The 14788-nt window shown below is 42.1% G+C and overlaps 1 protein-coding gene across 1 annotated transcript in view; it reads right to left on the bottom strand.

Moving 5' to 3' along the window:
• The window catches only part of cspg5a (chondroitin sulfate proteoglycan 5a), a 51826-nt gene that overhangs the window by 30549 nt on the left and 6489 nt on the right, over positions 1-14788 (bottom strand). The window contains exon 2 of the mRNA XM_084556820.1: positions 1363-2323. Within this exon, the coding sequence (XP_084412946.1) occupies positions 1363-2323 (961 nt within the window). The remainder of the gene's footprint in view (positions 1-1362; positions 2324-14788) is intronic.

The following is a 14788-nucleotide window of genomic DNA, read 5'->3' as shown; positions in this document are numbered from 1 at the left end:
CTGGGACGTTTTTGATCCGGCCATGTTGACTTTCAGATCCATTGGCAGAGGACTCATATATACACCATATTTTCATAAATGATTCTCTTAATCCGAATGACTCTCGACCTCCACCTAGATTCACTACCGCAGCAGTCCTATTGGACTGAGCATGGAGGATAGTCATTACTGCAGTTTGTGGCCAATGCCTTGAAGGCAGATCATACTAATCGGCCAGCCTTGTTGACTGATACAATAAATATGAATATAAAATCAATTTACACATTATGCATGTGTTCACGTATCTACTCACACTATAAAGTGCGTTTGTGCGTGTCTTTGTGCAGCATAATGGAGCACACTCAGGCAAAGACAGCACCGAAACAATAACAAACACTGAAGGCACTAAAGAAGAGAAAAGTTTCAAGAGATCAAGAGAGGGTTACAGTGTTGATTGTAAATGCAAACAAGTGAGCCTAACGAAGCCACACAGCTGCAACACTTTCATTTTGCAAAATTTACATTTTGGCAGTGTCATTTTTATTAACTCTCTGAAACCTTGGCCATCTTTGCTCAGTCTTCACTCCCCACATTTATACGTTTAGTCATTAATGTGTTTAATTGTTGTCCTATACATGCAGTATGTCCTGAAACAGGTGAAAACTGCTGTGGGAACATGTTTTATGCAGTGTGAGTTTTTTAACAGCATGTCCAAATGTTTTCACCATGTCAAACTAATGTGTGCTTCTCTTCCACACTTAAATGGATTGTGTTGATGGTTGTAATAAACAAAATGAGCCTGTTTGTGTGGACTCTTTTGACATGCCAAAAGTGGTTCTTGGTGCATCGTAACAATGCATGTGCAGACAGTCACGTCTGGTGTTTGAATCTAATCACTGTGATAATTTCTAAATGTCTCTATGGATGTTTTATGTTAACAGACCAGAATAACTTGCAGTGGTTTCTGCAGCTTGAGTCCTGAGATGTGATGAATAGATTTTTTGATGCGTGGGTTCTCTCCGGGTACTCCGGCTTCCTCCCACCATCCAAAGACATGCTGGTTAGGTTAATTGGTGATTCTAAATTGCCCATAGGTGTGAATGTGAGTGTGAATGGTTGTCTGTCTCTGTGTGTGGCCCTGCGATGGACTGGCGACCTGTCCAGGGTGTACCCCTGCCTCTCGCCCGATGACAGCTGGGATAGGCTCCAGCAGACCCCCGTGACCCTTAACAGGACTAAACGGGTTTAGAAGATGGATGGATGGATTTTTTGATGCTGTTTAGAGCAGCTGGGATCACCTGCAAAGTATATTGCTAAGTGGCAGTGACTTTTTTGTGCATGCAGAGTGCAGTATATGCTTGTGTCACTGAAGCTGGATCATACCTGCAGAAAACCTCCATGCCATCCAGCAGGTAACACTGTCCTCCGTTGAAGCAGTAGTTGGGCAGCATGTCGCAGGGAGAGCGGCAACTTCCGTTTACCATCTGGTAGCCAACACGGCATCCATTAGGTAAGACCGCTGGAGGTGCCGCCACAGGGACGTTCGGTGCTGGGTTGAATGAGCCAGACCCTGGAACCCGAGGCCTGGAGCGAGCAGGAGACCCAGCAGCCAGTCGGAGGTCTTCGTCGCTCTCGTAAGCATCAGTTGTGGTGCTGTAGGTGTACTCATCGGCAGTTGGGGACACACCGTCCTCGTATGGTGTAAGGTAGTCATAGTTTTCTGGCATCGCCCAAGACGTCGCATCACCACCTTGCAGCTCGTGGCCGTGTGATGAAGGAGATGGTGGGGCTAAGTCTAGGCTGCGTCCACGAGAAGATGGGTCGAAGAAGTCCACGTGAAGGATGTCAGGATTAGAGGGGTTAGTGGCGGCTGAAGACGGGGCAGTGGTGGTGGTGGTGGTGAACAGGCGGTCTAGGTCAAACACAGCTGTGTCCTTGGCGTGAATCCAAGGTGGGTCGGTGTGTGGCAGACGCTCCTCCTCATCATCCACCTCCTCCTTGCCCTCCACGACTCCCTGTGTGTGCGGGTTGCTAGGTAACAGGTGCTCTGTCTCAGCTGAATCTGGGCTGAGCTGGGGTGGGGCTGCCACGCCAGCTTCCTCCACCGTTGGAACCACCATTTCATCGAACATGCCGCTGCTCTGCTCCTCCTCCTCGCCGGCGCGGGGGATACGGCCCGCCCTCAGGGTCACAGTGTTGATTGTGTCAGAAGCGGGTGTGCTGCTCATCCCAGTTACTGTAGCAATAACCTCATTGACCTTGGCTGGCCCTTCCTCCTCGTTAAGCAGCGAAGTGACATTGGCTGTGCTATCCGACTCAGTGCCATTGGTCCCAACAACATTTCCTGCAAAACACAAAGACAAAGGTTTCTTAGTGCAAATGTTACACAACGATCGAAAAACAATGGCTTTGTAACCCATCTGATACCTGCTGGAAAACATCAATTATTTCTCTGCATTATGAATTTTTAAACCATGAAGAGGATATGATTGTAGTCTCATGGACTTGGACTGAGACTCATAGCATAAAAACTCATCAACACAGAAGGGAAAGAAATAGAGAAAGACAGTAAAGGGAAATGCAGCAGATTTAATGAGGTGAAAATTGTTTCACTCTTAAAAAAAATCGATCATCTTAGTGAAAACTCAAATACCCCTGTTACTGGCATGCATCATTTAATAAAATATTTATCAAATTAAGAAAAAGAAACCAGAGGAAAAAGAATGTTTTGTGGACATTACTCTGTTTATGTTATACATGTGTCTTAGCCGGGAATTACTGATTGGTTATAATTATTTCTAGAATATTTTTAAAAATGTATCTCCATACTAGCTTGTACAGCACCCTCACTTGGTACACATATTCCTAATCTAATCTAGTCTAATCAAATCATAATAATAGCGAGCCAACGGGGAATTTCTGCCCAAGGACCCCCAACAGGTTAATCCGACTATGACCAGCACAGACAATTAATTTGAAATTGAGTGTGATTCTTTTCATTGTAATCAGACACTGCTGGTCTCCCACACTCTAAATTGAACAGTCTTGTCTAGTATTATCTTATTTTGGGGTTTTTGTGGGGTATAAAGAGCTGAGATGTAGCAACAAGTGTTTGCTCCAATACTAAAGTAAATGTACAAACAAGAAAAAAATGGTGTATATGATTTCATAGCAGATTAACTTGGGAAAGCAATCTGGCAGCATAAAACAGAATCTGCTCTATATTCAGATTCAGAAAACTTTATTTGTCCCCAGGGGGCAATTTAAGGCACATGTCTGTGTGTATCATATCTGTGTGTTTAGATTTGACTCTAAGGAGGGTTTTGAAGAACCTTAATAACCTGTATGTGATGAACTGTGGCCAGACTATAACAGCTACCACCTGTATGCACCTTCACTTTCAATTACCTCATGCTTCCTGCATAAAACTACTTGTTCATAGCCTAAAACTGCAGAATATTTAAACCTGCAGCCAGAGGTAGAAAACCACCATGAGTAAATATACAAGCATCAAAAAGTTGGAAATAAACTGGTTTGGGACAAAACGTCCCTACCCTTTCTGGTATGAACTGCTCCATTAAGCTTGTCCATATACTGTACAGTTATCTCACTGGTACAAACTGAAGGGTTATATAGGCATGTCTAATGTAAAACCGCAGCAGCTACGGAATTAATTCCCAAATGAAAGGCCGATCAACTGAAAACAACTACCATTTGCTGAGAATAACAAGCAAATGGAACATCTGCTCTTGATGGCTTGATTATAAGTACAAACATATACAATGACAGACTTTAGTTCACACTTTCCAACAACATTCCGAGCTCACAGTCCGCTGCCACACAATGACTTCACACACTTAAACTCTTTTAGCATTACAGGATGAACAAAGTGGGCTCAAGGAGTCTGGCTGGGGATACAAATTAAAACGAGAGGTGATTGGCTGTATACTCATCCTCCAGTCGATTACTTCATCCGAGGGCGGCTCGTTGAGTCATGCTAAAAGCTGCTTTGCAGCCGCACCCCCCTTTGGATTAAAGGAATAATTCACTAATGTACTTGAACGGTGAGGAGCTGGGATTAGGGATTACAGGGTTGGAGAGATGGAGGGATTTGGGGGTGCCCTGTAGGGGGTGGGTTGATGTTCTCTGGGAGACTTGGATAAGACAACATCTCGACAATAGTAAGAAAACTGTAACCTAAATATGCGATGACCAAGACTGTGATGTCTACCTCTTACCTGACTTAGAGACAAGTCTGAACTCATGGACATTATTGTCACAAGTATAGCAAGGAGGTAGGATCCAAATGCAGGGCAGTCACACAAGGAAGCAAGACAGAATGAAATTAACTTCAGTTTAATGATGACTTCACTTCCAATGGATGTAACACTAAGTGCTTCAGGGAGAGGCAAAGTAATCCAAGAACCAAGAAGTCAAAACAGAAAACAAGGTGGCACGAGGAAAATGCAAGCAAAACTTCCAAAGAAGAACACAGGTAAATCCAGAGAGAAACACTAGGGTAAGCGAACACACAAACACAGCAAGGACCCTAACCCTAACCCTAAGACCATGACAGGACTACACACTAAGGCTAACAAGACACAGGTGAAACTACTGAGGGAGGAGCACACGATGAGAGACCAATCAACTTTGAAAATAAAAACAGGAAACACAAAGAAAACCAAACAGGATTACAAAAACGTTCAAAACTTGATCTCAAGAAGAAACAGAAAAGGTTGTAAAGTTAATACCATGACAAATGTCAGTGTTTTATGTACTGTCAGAAAATCAATCTAACTTTTTGGCTTTGGGTAGCTATAGTTCTTAACAGAGTATGAGTCTGGTAACACTGCATTTAGATTTCATTATGAGGCATGTTTTAACCGATACAGTGAAAAAAATACTTCCGCATGTGATTGGATAGTTCTACAACCAATCAACCAGAGGAGCTAGCTGAATTGGCTGGGGAGAGGGCTGCCTGGGCTTCCCTGCTGAAGCTGCTGCCCCCGCGACCTGGACCCGGATAAGCGGAAGAAGACGAAGACGAAGACAACCAATCAGAGCCATTTTGCTGTAAGGAGAATTCAACTCCATAGCGCTCAGGTAACTATGTTGGTGTTTCTCTTTTGTTTACCACCACATAAAGCCGGCCCAAAAGGTCTGATTGGCCCGGGAGGTCTTTGTTGTTAAAAAATGCAAGTTGAAGCAAGTGCAATGCAAGTGAAACAAGCACATGGAGATTAAATTGGCACTAACTTGGCTGAAGTAGCTCTTGCTTAGTCGTTAGCCACTAATAATTAATGTGATATTATTCAGTAAAAGATGACCATTAGAAAAGTGTTCAGTCATTTCATGGGATGGAGGTTATTATAGAACAGAGTGAAATAAAACAATAAATAAAACTGCTTAAGAGCAATAATCTGCAACTGCAATGCTGACTGTACTGAATAAATACATCAACCAGTGCAATAATACAGCAGCTCAGTTTATTTTCCAAAAGACACAGACTGTGATGACTCAGATACAATATTGATGATAATAAGTAAAGTTTTATTTTACCAGTAGGAGACAGTTTTCCACACTGAAGCAATAAAGTGTCTTATTAACTAATCACTTGTAACTGCAACAAGCACTAGTCATTCCTGTAAGATGATTGGACATTATTCACAATTGGTGTTTAATAGATGCTAAAAGGTCCCTCTTTATGACACATTTATCCGCAGAGAAATAACAACAGCCTCATATTTCGACATAACGTCTCTTATTCATCATTTCATGTCACCCACCAAGATCACCTCCTTATTCAATAAATGAATGCTGTCGCAGTTCGGGTAAGGAGCTTTGGTTAACAGACTTAGGCAGCTAAGAGTTGATTATGTATAATGACATTCGTCAAAGTTTTATGATTATGACATGATGTCTGATTTTACTGAACCTTATCTACCACTCTTCATTTTTCTACATTTTGGATTGACAGCCCACAGATCACATTTAGTCTGGACTAAATCCTGAAATTCAGATGTGTATAGCTGTATGTGCATATAAGTAGTAGAATCCCAGCCTGGAAGCCAGACCAACTTCCCTACCCACAACATTTTTGTGTCAGAATGTTGGTCTGAAGTAACCCCATTTGGAAATGAATGATCAACTTATTCGGGCGGAGGCTTTATGCCACTGAGTTGAATTTGTTTACAACAAAATGCCTCTGATTGGTTGAAGTACTATGCAATTCCGTGCAAGGATATTCTTTTATCTCCGTATCAATTCAAACATGCCAAATAGTGTGACACCAGACTCATATTCTAATAAGAATTCATTCATTCATTAATTTTCTGTAACCGCTTGTCCTGTGGAGGATTGCGGGGTCTGCTGGAGCCTATCCCAGCTGTCATTGGCGAGAGGTGGGATACACCCTGGACAGGTCTCCAGTCTATCACAGGGCTAACACAGAGAGACAGACAACCATTCACACTCACATACACACCTACGGCCAATTTAGAATCACCAATGAACCTAATGAGCATGTCTTTGGATGGTGGGAGGAAGCCGGAGTACCCGGAGAGAACCCACGCAGACACAGGGAGAACATGCAGATGGAATCGATCTCATAACCGTCTTGCTGTGAGGCCTCAGTGCCAACTACCACACTACTGTTCCACTGTTATATTTCTGGCAGTTATCACGTTCTACTGTGGGTAGAACCATTTTACACATATTAAGTTCAGTTGTGGCTGATGTACTGGGGCAAATAAACAGGCAGTATATATACACTACCGGTCAAAAGTAGTATTTCCAGGTATTTATTGCAATTCAAATCGTGCAAGTCCAATAAACAGCTTGAAATGGTACAAAGGTAAGTACTGAACAGCCAGAGGTTAAAAGACAAGGTTTGGTTACCCAAATCTGAAAAATAATGTAACCAAAACGGCTACCACAGCATTCTGCAGCGCCATGCAATACCCTCTGGTATGCGCCTAGTTGGTCAGAGGTTCATCCTACAGCAAGATAATGACTCAAAACACAAGTCCAAGCTATGCCAGAACTACCTCAGGAAAAAAGAACAAGATGGTAAGCTTGAAAACATGGAGTGGCCAGCACAGTCTCCAGACTTAAACCCCATCGAGCTGGTTTGGGATGAACTGGACAGAAGAGTGAAAGCCAAGCAACCTACAAGTGCCACACATTTATGGGAACTTCTGCAACAGACTTGGGAAGAACTTTCTGAAGAAAATTTGATTTCTATTGTAGAAAGAATGCCACGAGTGTGTTCAGCTGTTATATCTGATTGTATGAGTTAAAAGTTTAGAATACATTTTGGTCTATAAATTGATTCCATGATTTCTTTTTCAACTCAAGTTGCTTATTTGTTCTATGCTTTCATTTATTTGGCATCCGTGAAAGCAGTTAAGTTGGAATCTCTGATCAGAATGATTTCCATTAGGTTGACGAAATGTTGTCCATGTAAACATGGCAATTGCTCATCTTCCAAAGAAACGTTACAATTAATCAAAACAAACACATCCATGTGGATGCATGTGCATAGCGGTTTCTTTTAAACCTTCCTGCCATCATAAAGCATGAGGCTGTCATTTCAGCCACGAGGCGTTAGACATGTGGAAGGCTTCAGTTTATAGAAGGTTTGTTTTCTGGCACAGCAGCGGCAGTGTGCTGTGTCTTTGAAGCCGGGGTCGTTCTGGGGCTAATCCTTCCAGCAGTCCCACAATCCACTGCTGTTTAACACATCAACTGAGCAGCCAGGGATGAGATGCCAAGACCATGCTCTCCCACATTAAAAAATAGGCTTTACAATAATTACACAAAAGCATTTTACACACTAAATGCTTGACACTCACCAGGAAATATTTGATTTAAGAATGTCCGCCTCCCTTTTTGCCTCACTTGCCTTTGTTTGCTTTGTCTTGTGCTTTTTGTCAACCACACACACCTGACGGCTCATTAAGTGACAGCTTGTCCGGATGAGTGCTGTGTTTGGGTGCATCTCCTGGGTAGACTAGTCATCCTTCAACATAACCAACTCCCCCTCCTCCTGTGGCTACAACAAGCCCGATGAATACAAACCGCACAGACTGGAGGACAGACAACAACGGCTGCCACACAATTCAAGATAATGACAGGGGGTGATGACGAGGGAAGGGGAGAAGTGACACATCATGTCAGAGAGAAAAAAAAGAGAAACAGACAGAAGTGAAAAAATGGAGGATGAGGTGACAATGTGAGGGATGGAGAGACACGGTGAAAAGACAAAGTGAGAGTGACAAAGATGCTTTCATGGTCTGTGAAAGACTCTTGGAAATAAAAGACACCACAGAGATCAACTCTCCACTCTGAACTGTCGACTTTCAGTCGCTTCAAATCTCACACTAAACTCAGGCTGGTTATATATTAGAGATGGAAGCTCCCGCATCAAGAATTAGCAGTGCTTACTAAAGGCTGCTGCAGTCCTCTAATGTTAATTTGTGCAAGATGCAAATATCTGCTGCTCCATCCCTGAAACAACACGCGGAATGATCTGTATATTTATACAAATATTCAACACCTTTACTAACTCTCAGTTGATTTATCCATTACCTTACCCCAATGTTGCATGTATGTATGATATAAAGATTGCTGCATGTGAGTCTAGGTCTCAACAGACTGATGAAGCTCAACAGGCGTAGCTATGGCTCAGTATATGGAGTGGGTTATCCAGGAACGGGAGGGTAAGTGTTTCATGGACCACATGCCAGCGTGTCCTTAAGCAAGACACTGAACCCCAAGTTCCCAGGGCTTGGTACTAGTGAATGAGTGGATATATTTGTCACTGTGAATGAGCTATATAAATAAAAGACTAGTTAAGATTTGAGGATGAGTTGTTTTCTAGATGCTGCATTTAATGAAGGGGAAGATCTTCCACCAGTAAGCAAAAATTTTCTGTACCATCAGTGATAGATGAGTTGTTGTGCTTCTACATGTGTAATGTTGTACTGAACTAAATGGAAAAATTCAAATGCTGAAGGCCGTTCCACTAATAACAGAGACATGGAGGTAGCAAAACAACCACTAGTTAAAACAAGTATCTAAAATATGACATAAAGCTGGAATTGATGTGGACAGCAAGTTGAAAATGATGCTCCACACCATCAGAGCCACTGTGTCAAATACATTATAATTCTATAATGATTGATGTTTTGATGTATGTAAACAAACATCCATAAAAACAAAGGCTGTGATGAGTCCACTTAGTGGTGTGAGCTTCTAAGAGATAGAGATAGATAGATAGATAGATAGATAGATAGATAGATAGATAGATAGATAGACAACTTTATTGATCCCTTTGGGAGGTGCCCGCAGGGAAATTGACAATGAAAAAGCTTGAAAGATAAAGATAAAAAATGAACTATATTCATTCACTGTAAATGTTTAGAATCTTCACACACCACAAACAAAAGTGTAATTCTCCCACAGTTGTGAGATTTAAGAGAATCTTGCAGACAGTCTTGGCGGGTATGACCACGTTCTTAGCACCTCATTACCATACGGGCTGTAAAATATTTCTGTCACATCAGCTTCAGGTTAGTGGCAGTGACAGGATATAATGAAGACTAGATTTTACCATGGCACTATTCTCATAACTGGCTACTATGGGGTAAAAAAGGTGGAACTAGCACCACAGCTTAGGGTGTGTTACCTGTCAATCATGCACACACATTCTCAAACCCTCTTTAAAAATAAGTCTGGTGTTTTTCCACCGTCACTTAAACACATCATCAGTCCCGATAAATCACTTTGAATCTAGATTTCCAACTAGTCTGGTCTGAGCACTTAAGAATGGTCTTTAAGTTACTAAACTGAGATGTCAGAGTTACATTGTGCTGGCATTTCTTGTCAGACAGTAAAAGAACACCCAAACTTTTTACTTGTTCACTCACGTCAACATGCACAGATGGCCAGAACTCGGACTGTCTGCTGTTTGAGACCACAGTAGTGTTGGTCTCTCAGAACCTTCACTCATCTGCCTCTCTGGACTGGGCTCCAGGGAAGTGATGTCTCCCTTTCACTGCCTCATTAGCCTGATGGGATTAACAAGGACCAATCTTTTGACAGACGGCTGGTCTGGGAGCAGTGTGGCTGCACTGTGGCACCTCGAGGTGGCGAGAAGTTATATTAGAGATATTACTGTCTTAAAGTTACTGTAACAGTGATACAATCCATATAAGGAAGTAAATGGGCGGCTGTGGCTCAGTAGGTAGAGTGGGTGTCCACGAACCAGAGGGTTAGCGGTTCGATACGATACGATACGATACGATACGATACAACTTTATTTGTCAGTTTGTGCTGAAATTCTTTTTGCATCCCTGGGCAGCTCATTTAAGGATAATAAACAATACATACATGTAAGACATATAGTTTCACTGGACCGACACGTGGACATACATGTAGGACATAAAGCATCAGCGGACAAAACATGAGACTTAGCCACACATAACAGTATCAGTAGACAAACACGAGACATAGCCCCAAATGACAGTAACAAGCATTCCATTTCAACACTTGAAGACATTACATCCATGGATAGGTATTGCACTAAGTCGGCATGTGGCACATCCCCGGAATGTGCCACATGCCGAAGTGTCCTTGAGCAAGACACTGAACCCCCAAGTTGCTTCCAGTGTGTGGCACTGGTGTGTGAATGTGTGTGTGCTTGTGTGAGTGAATGGGTAGATGTGTCTGTGACTGTAAAGCGCTTTGCCTCTATATGGTTGAGTATTGTGTAAAATATTGTCGGCTTGTGGTCTGTGAAAACCCCTGAGAACTAGTTAGACATCAAGACCTGAAACTGGCAACCGGGAGCTGTCTGTTTTGGAAGGCATTAAACACCAAGCATTGCACATAGCCGTAAACACATCATCCTCCCCATGGAGCATGGTGGTGGTGGAATCATGCTGTGGGGATGTTTCTCTGCGGCAGCCATTGGGAAGCTTGTAAAAGTAGCATGTAAAATACTACTAATTCACCAACAAATCCACTGCACTCAATGATGGAGATCATTAGATGATTGAAAGCTTTAGAACCTATACTAAATGGACCATGTTAGATGTTTTTTCAACTGCTTTTCATTTTTATGTTGAATTTCCCCTCTAAATCACTGTTGGTTTTTGGAACTTTAAAAAGAAAACATTAAACTGAGACTACATGAGTTTGTAACATGGAGAGTTTTTTGCAGAGGGTAATTTGGAAAAGAGTTCCAAATTCCGAAGACCAACAATGACCAGTGTCTTTTACCCAATTAGAGACCTGGCAGACTGGACCTCGGCTGGCAGGGTCAAGTCAGGATGAGTCAGTTCAGGGTGCGTCCGGGGCAAACCCGCTGAGCCCCAAATGAAACAGAAGGGACAGAATAACAGAGTCTTTGTTTGTTTCTTTCCAAGTTTAGATGAGGCAATCAAACAGCATTACACAAGGAGATTCCTCACACTACATGTATATGAATTAGTTTAGCCAGGAAATTTGTGTGTGTTGTCACCGTGCCACTGTAACCGACTGGTAATTGGGGTGGCTTCCAGTTCCTCTGGTGGAGGGTGTGGATGGTCGTAATGAGAGGAAAGAGTTTGGCTTGCCTTTATGTGCGTGTGTGTATGTGAGACTGATTGTATGGGGATGATGGCGCCTCAAGGCCAAGTGCTGTTAGCCTGTGTTGGCGAGCCGCCGACCCTCAGGCTTTGCCTTTTGTTTAACCCAGATCAGTTTGGAGAGGGGAAGCCACTAAACCACCCACAGACCCGAGAGACTCCGATTGGCCGTGGCAGGCTATAAAGAGGAACCTGATTGGTTGTGACAGTTATTGCCCGCCAGACAGTTTGGTGACCCAGACTGGGGGGAGAAGGGGAAAGGTTGGACACTGGACAGAAACAAAAGCTCCTGTAGAGACAATGTGGCCGGTGGTGAAATCAGCATACATACAGTATGTCTTCACATGGTGAATTACATGATATGTGATGTAAAATAACACAAATAAGTGATGTTTATAATAAATATCCAAAGGCCGGTTCAGAAGTTATCTTCAGAGCTTGAAGGATTAAAACTTTCATGTAAAATTTTAAAATTAATTAATGAGAAATTCAAGTGAAATGTATAACATATTCCCTGAAGTCATGAAATGAAAGAATGAAATGACTGTGCCCAGATAAAAATATAATGGCTATAAGAATATGTAAGAATATGTACCTATATGTATTTTATTATAACTAGAGACGGACAGTGAAATTGCAAATTATAACACTGAAAAAACTGATTCAGTCTACAGGGGATAAAAAGGCAACTATGTTTCAGCTCAAGGAACTATTTTATGTACATGCTAATGCTCAACTTTAAGCGTCAGGACAGCATCTTCAAATAGGAACACCTGTACACTGACCCAAAAGACAGCAGAAAAAGCACACAACTAGATATCCAAGCTCATCTTATGTTATTAATGTGGACAAAAAGAGGACATGCCCAGGTCTGCATTCGGCTGTCACTCTTCCTCACACTTTTACTCATCGTTTCATTCATGCCATTTCTCTCTACTTTTAATTTCTGCGATCCTTCATCTTTTTCTCCTTCTGTAGTATTCTATCTTTTGTTTCCCTCTCACTGTTTCTGCCTTTCTCCTCCTTCCATCACATAAATCCTTTCATTTCTGACTCCACAGGTGGTGGGATGGAGGGAGGATGTGTTGCCACGGTAACGGTCTTGGCCTCTCTAGAGTTGATGCGGTGCTGCAAACCCTGACAAGATCAGACCCTGGCACATGCAGGGACACACCACTGACTGTATATACTAGGGAGACACACAGCACATCATATTGCATTTATCTTCGAACAACTGTGGTTTTAAAAAAATGTATTACTATCTGTATCTGTGAGACCCTGAATATTAGATTTCCTCTGTTACATACTCACACACACTTTTCCTCTGCTTCTTTACATCTCAGTATTAAACTGACAGCTTTGTGTGTTGGTATACATAAGAGTGTGTCTATATATTTAATTGTAGATGCATGGATGCATGTCTGGCCGCACTTTGAACAGCCAGTCAATTACAATACAAGAGTGTGTTATTGTGTCTTATGAATGTATGTTTTCCATTTGTAGAGCCACTAAAATTATTATTATTATTATTTTTTGCATTCTGATTTAAATCTAAATAAAAGTCTGGATCTAGTTGTGGAGCTATAAACTGTGTAACAGGATGTATTAGAAATATAAAAATACAAGGAACGTAACAGATTTCTACAAAACTGCAATAAATCATTTCCTTCTTGTTTTTGAGCAGTGCTCATCTCCAAAAGATTTGATTTGCTAAAACCCACAATGGTCAGCATCCTCCTGACATTCATTCATTCATTCATTCATTCATTCATTCATTCATCTTCTGTAACCGTTTGTTCCTGTTAAGGGTCGCGGGGTCTGCTGGAGCCTATCCCAGCTGTCATCGGGCGACAGGCGGGGTACACCCTGGACAGGTCGCCAGTCTATCGCAGGGCTCTTATCATAATTATAACATGTAAATATATATAAGTAAGTTCTTTGGGCATAAATACAGAATAAATACATGATGCTGATGTAACTGTGGCAGCTGATCCTGCACTCAACACCATCATGAATTAAATGCATTTGATGTATTTTACATGTTTATTCTGTCAATTAGGAAAATGTAATTTAATTTTTTTGTACATTGCAATTTCGAAAAGACCTGACGTGTTCTAAAATCACAAGCTCGCAGTCTAAACCCATAGATATTGAGCCATTAGGTAAGACCAAAAGCAACATTTTTACTGGTGAGATAAACAGAATTTTTATTATTCTATTCCAAGAAAGCTCTACATCACAAGAAAAGACAGAATCGCATAATTCAAATAAAACCAGCTGTCTTATAATCCACCTTTCTGCTGAACCTGGTTTGTTGCCATGACAGGTGTATGTGTGTGTGATGGGTGCACTGAATGCTAATATGACCGTCTGCAGCAGAAGACGGAGCCTGCTCGGCCAGACGAGAAGGAGAAGAGAGCTTGTGCACGAGCATGAACTCGATGACTCGCTTTACCAAGGACATGCTGACACACATGCAGTGCAGGATCTACACAACACACCAACACCGCACACATTTATAGACAGTAGATAGCAGCTGCGGTGCAGCTACACAAAGACAGGTGCGAGCTGTCTTTTTTTTGTCTCAAACATGTAAATTACTGTTCAAGGGCACCCAGAGTTTGAGAACAATGCCAACTCAGCGCTGCTAAAAAAGCACACACACTGTATCATAATTGTGTTGTCTTTGAGCGGGACGCAGAGATGCACCTCATCGCTGTCAGACTGCTCCTGAAACTTTTTTTTATCAAGGTTTTTTAATGACCTTCTCCACCTCAATAAAAGAAAGCTTCCAGAGGACTGCACCACCGAGGACGGCCGTGATTACGCCACAAACAACCATCACACCTGTGAGTCACGGCTGCAGTGAAAAAAACACACCTGGAGGCTGACAAGGACGACATCGTGGAGGAGAAACAATGGCACAAAGAGACACTTACTTACTGGAAGACTTACTGATGCCATTGCTTTTTGTCGCATTTTGCTTCCCTCCAGTTTCGTGTTTGTTAGTAGCACTTTTCACGTCAACAAAATGAGTGTGTTACAGTGTTATTTGTTTTTCCCATGTGAACTTACAACATGTCCAGCTGTGTTATTTATGAATAGATCCATGGCTGATTGCCTACAGAATGTAACAAGATGGCTTCCCCAGTCTCAGTTCTTCCACTTTTATTTGTTAA

This window comes from Chelon labrosus (genome assembly GCF_963514085.1).
Source record: "Chelon labrosus genome assembly, chromosome: 12".
Classification (NCBI taxonomy): Eukaryota; Metazoa; Chordata; class Actinopteri; order Mugiliformes; family Mugilidae; genus Chelon; species Chelon labrosus.
Note: the sequence above shows the minus strand (reverse complement) of the source record. Positions and strands in the feature narration are given on the sequence as shown.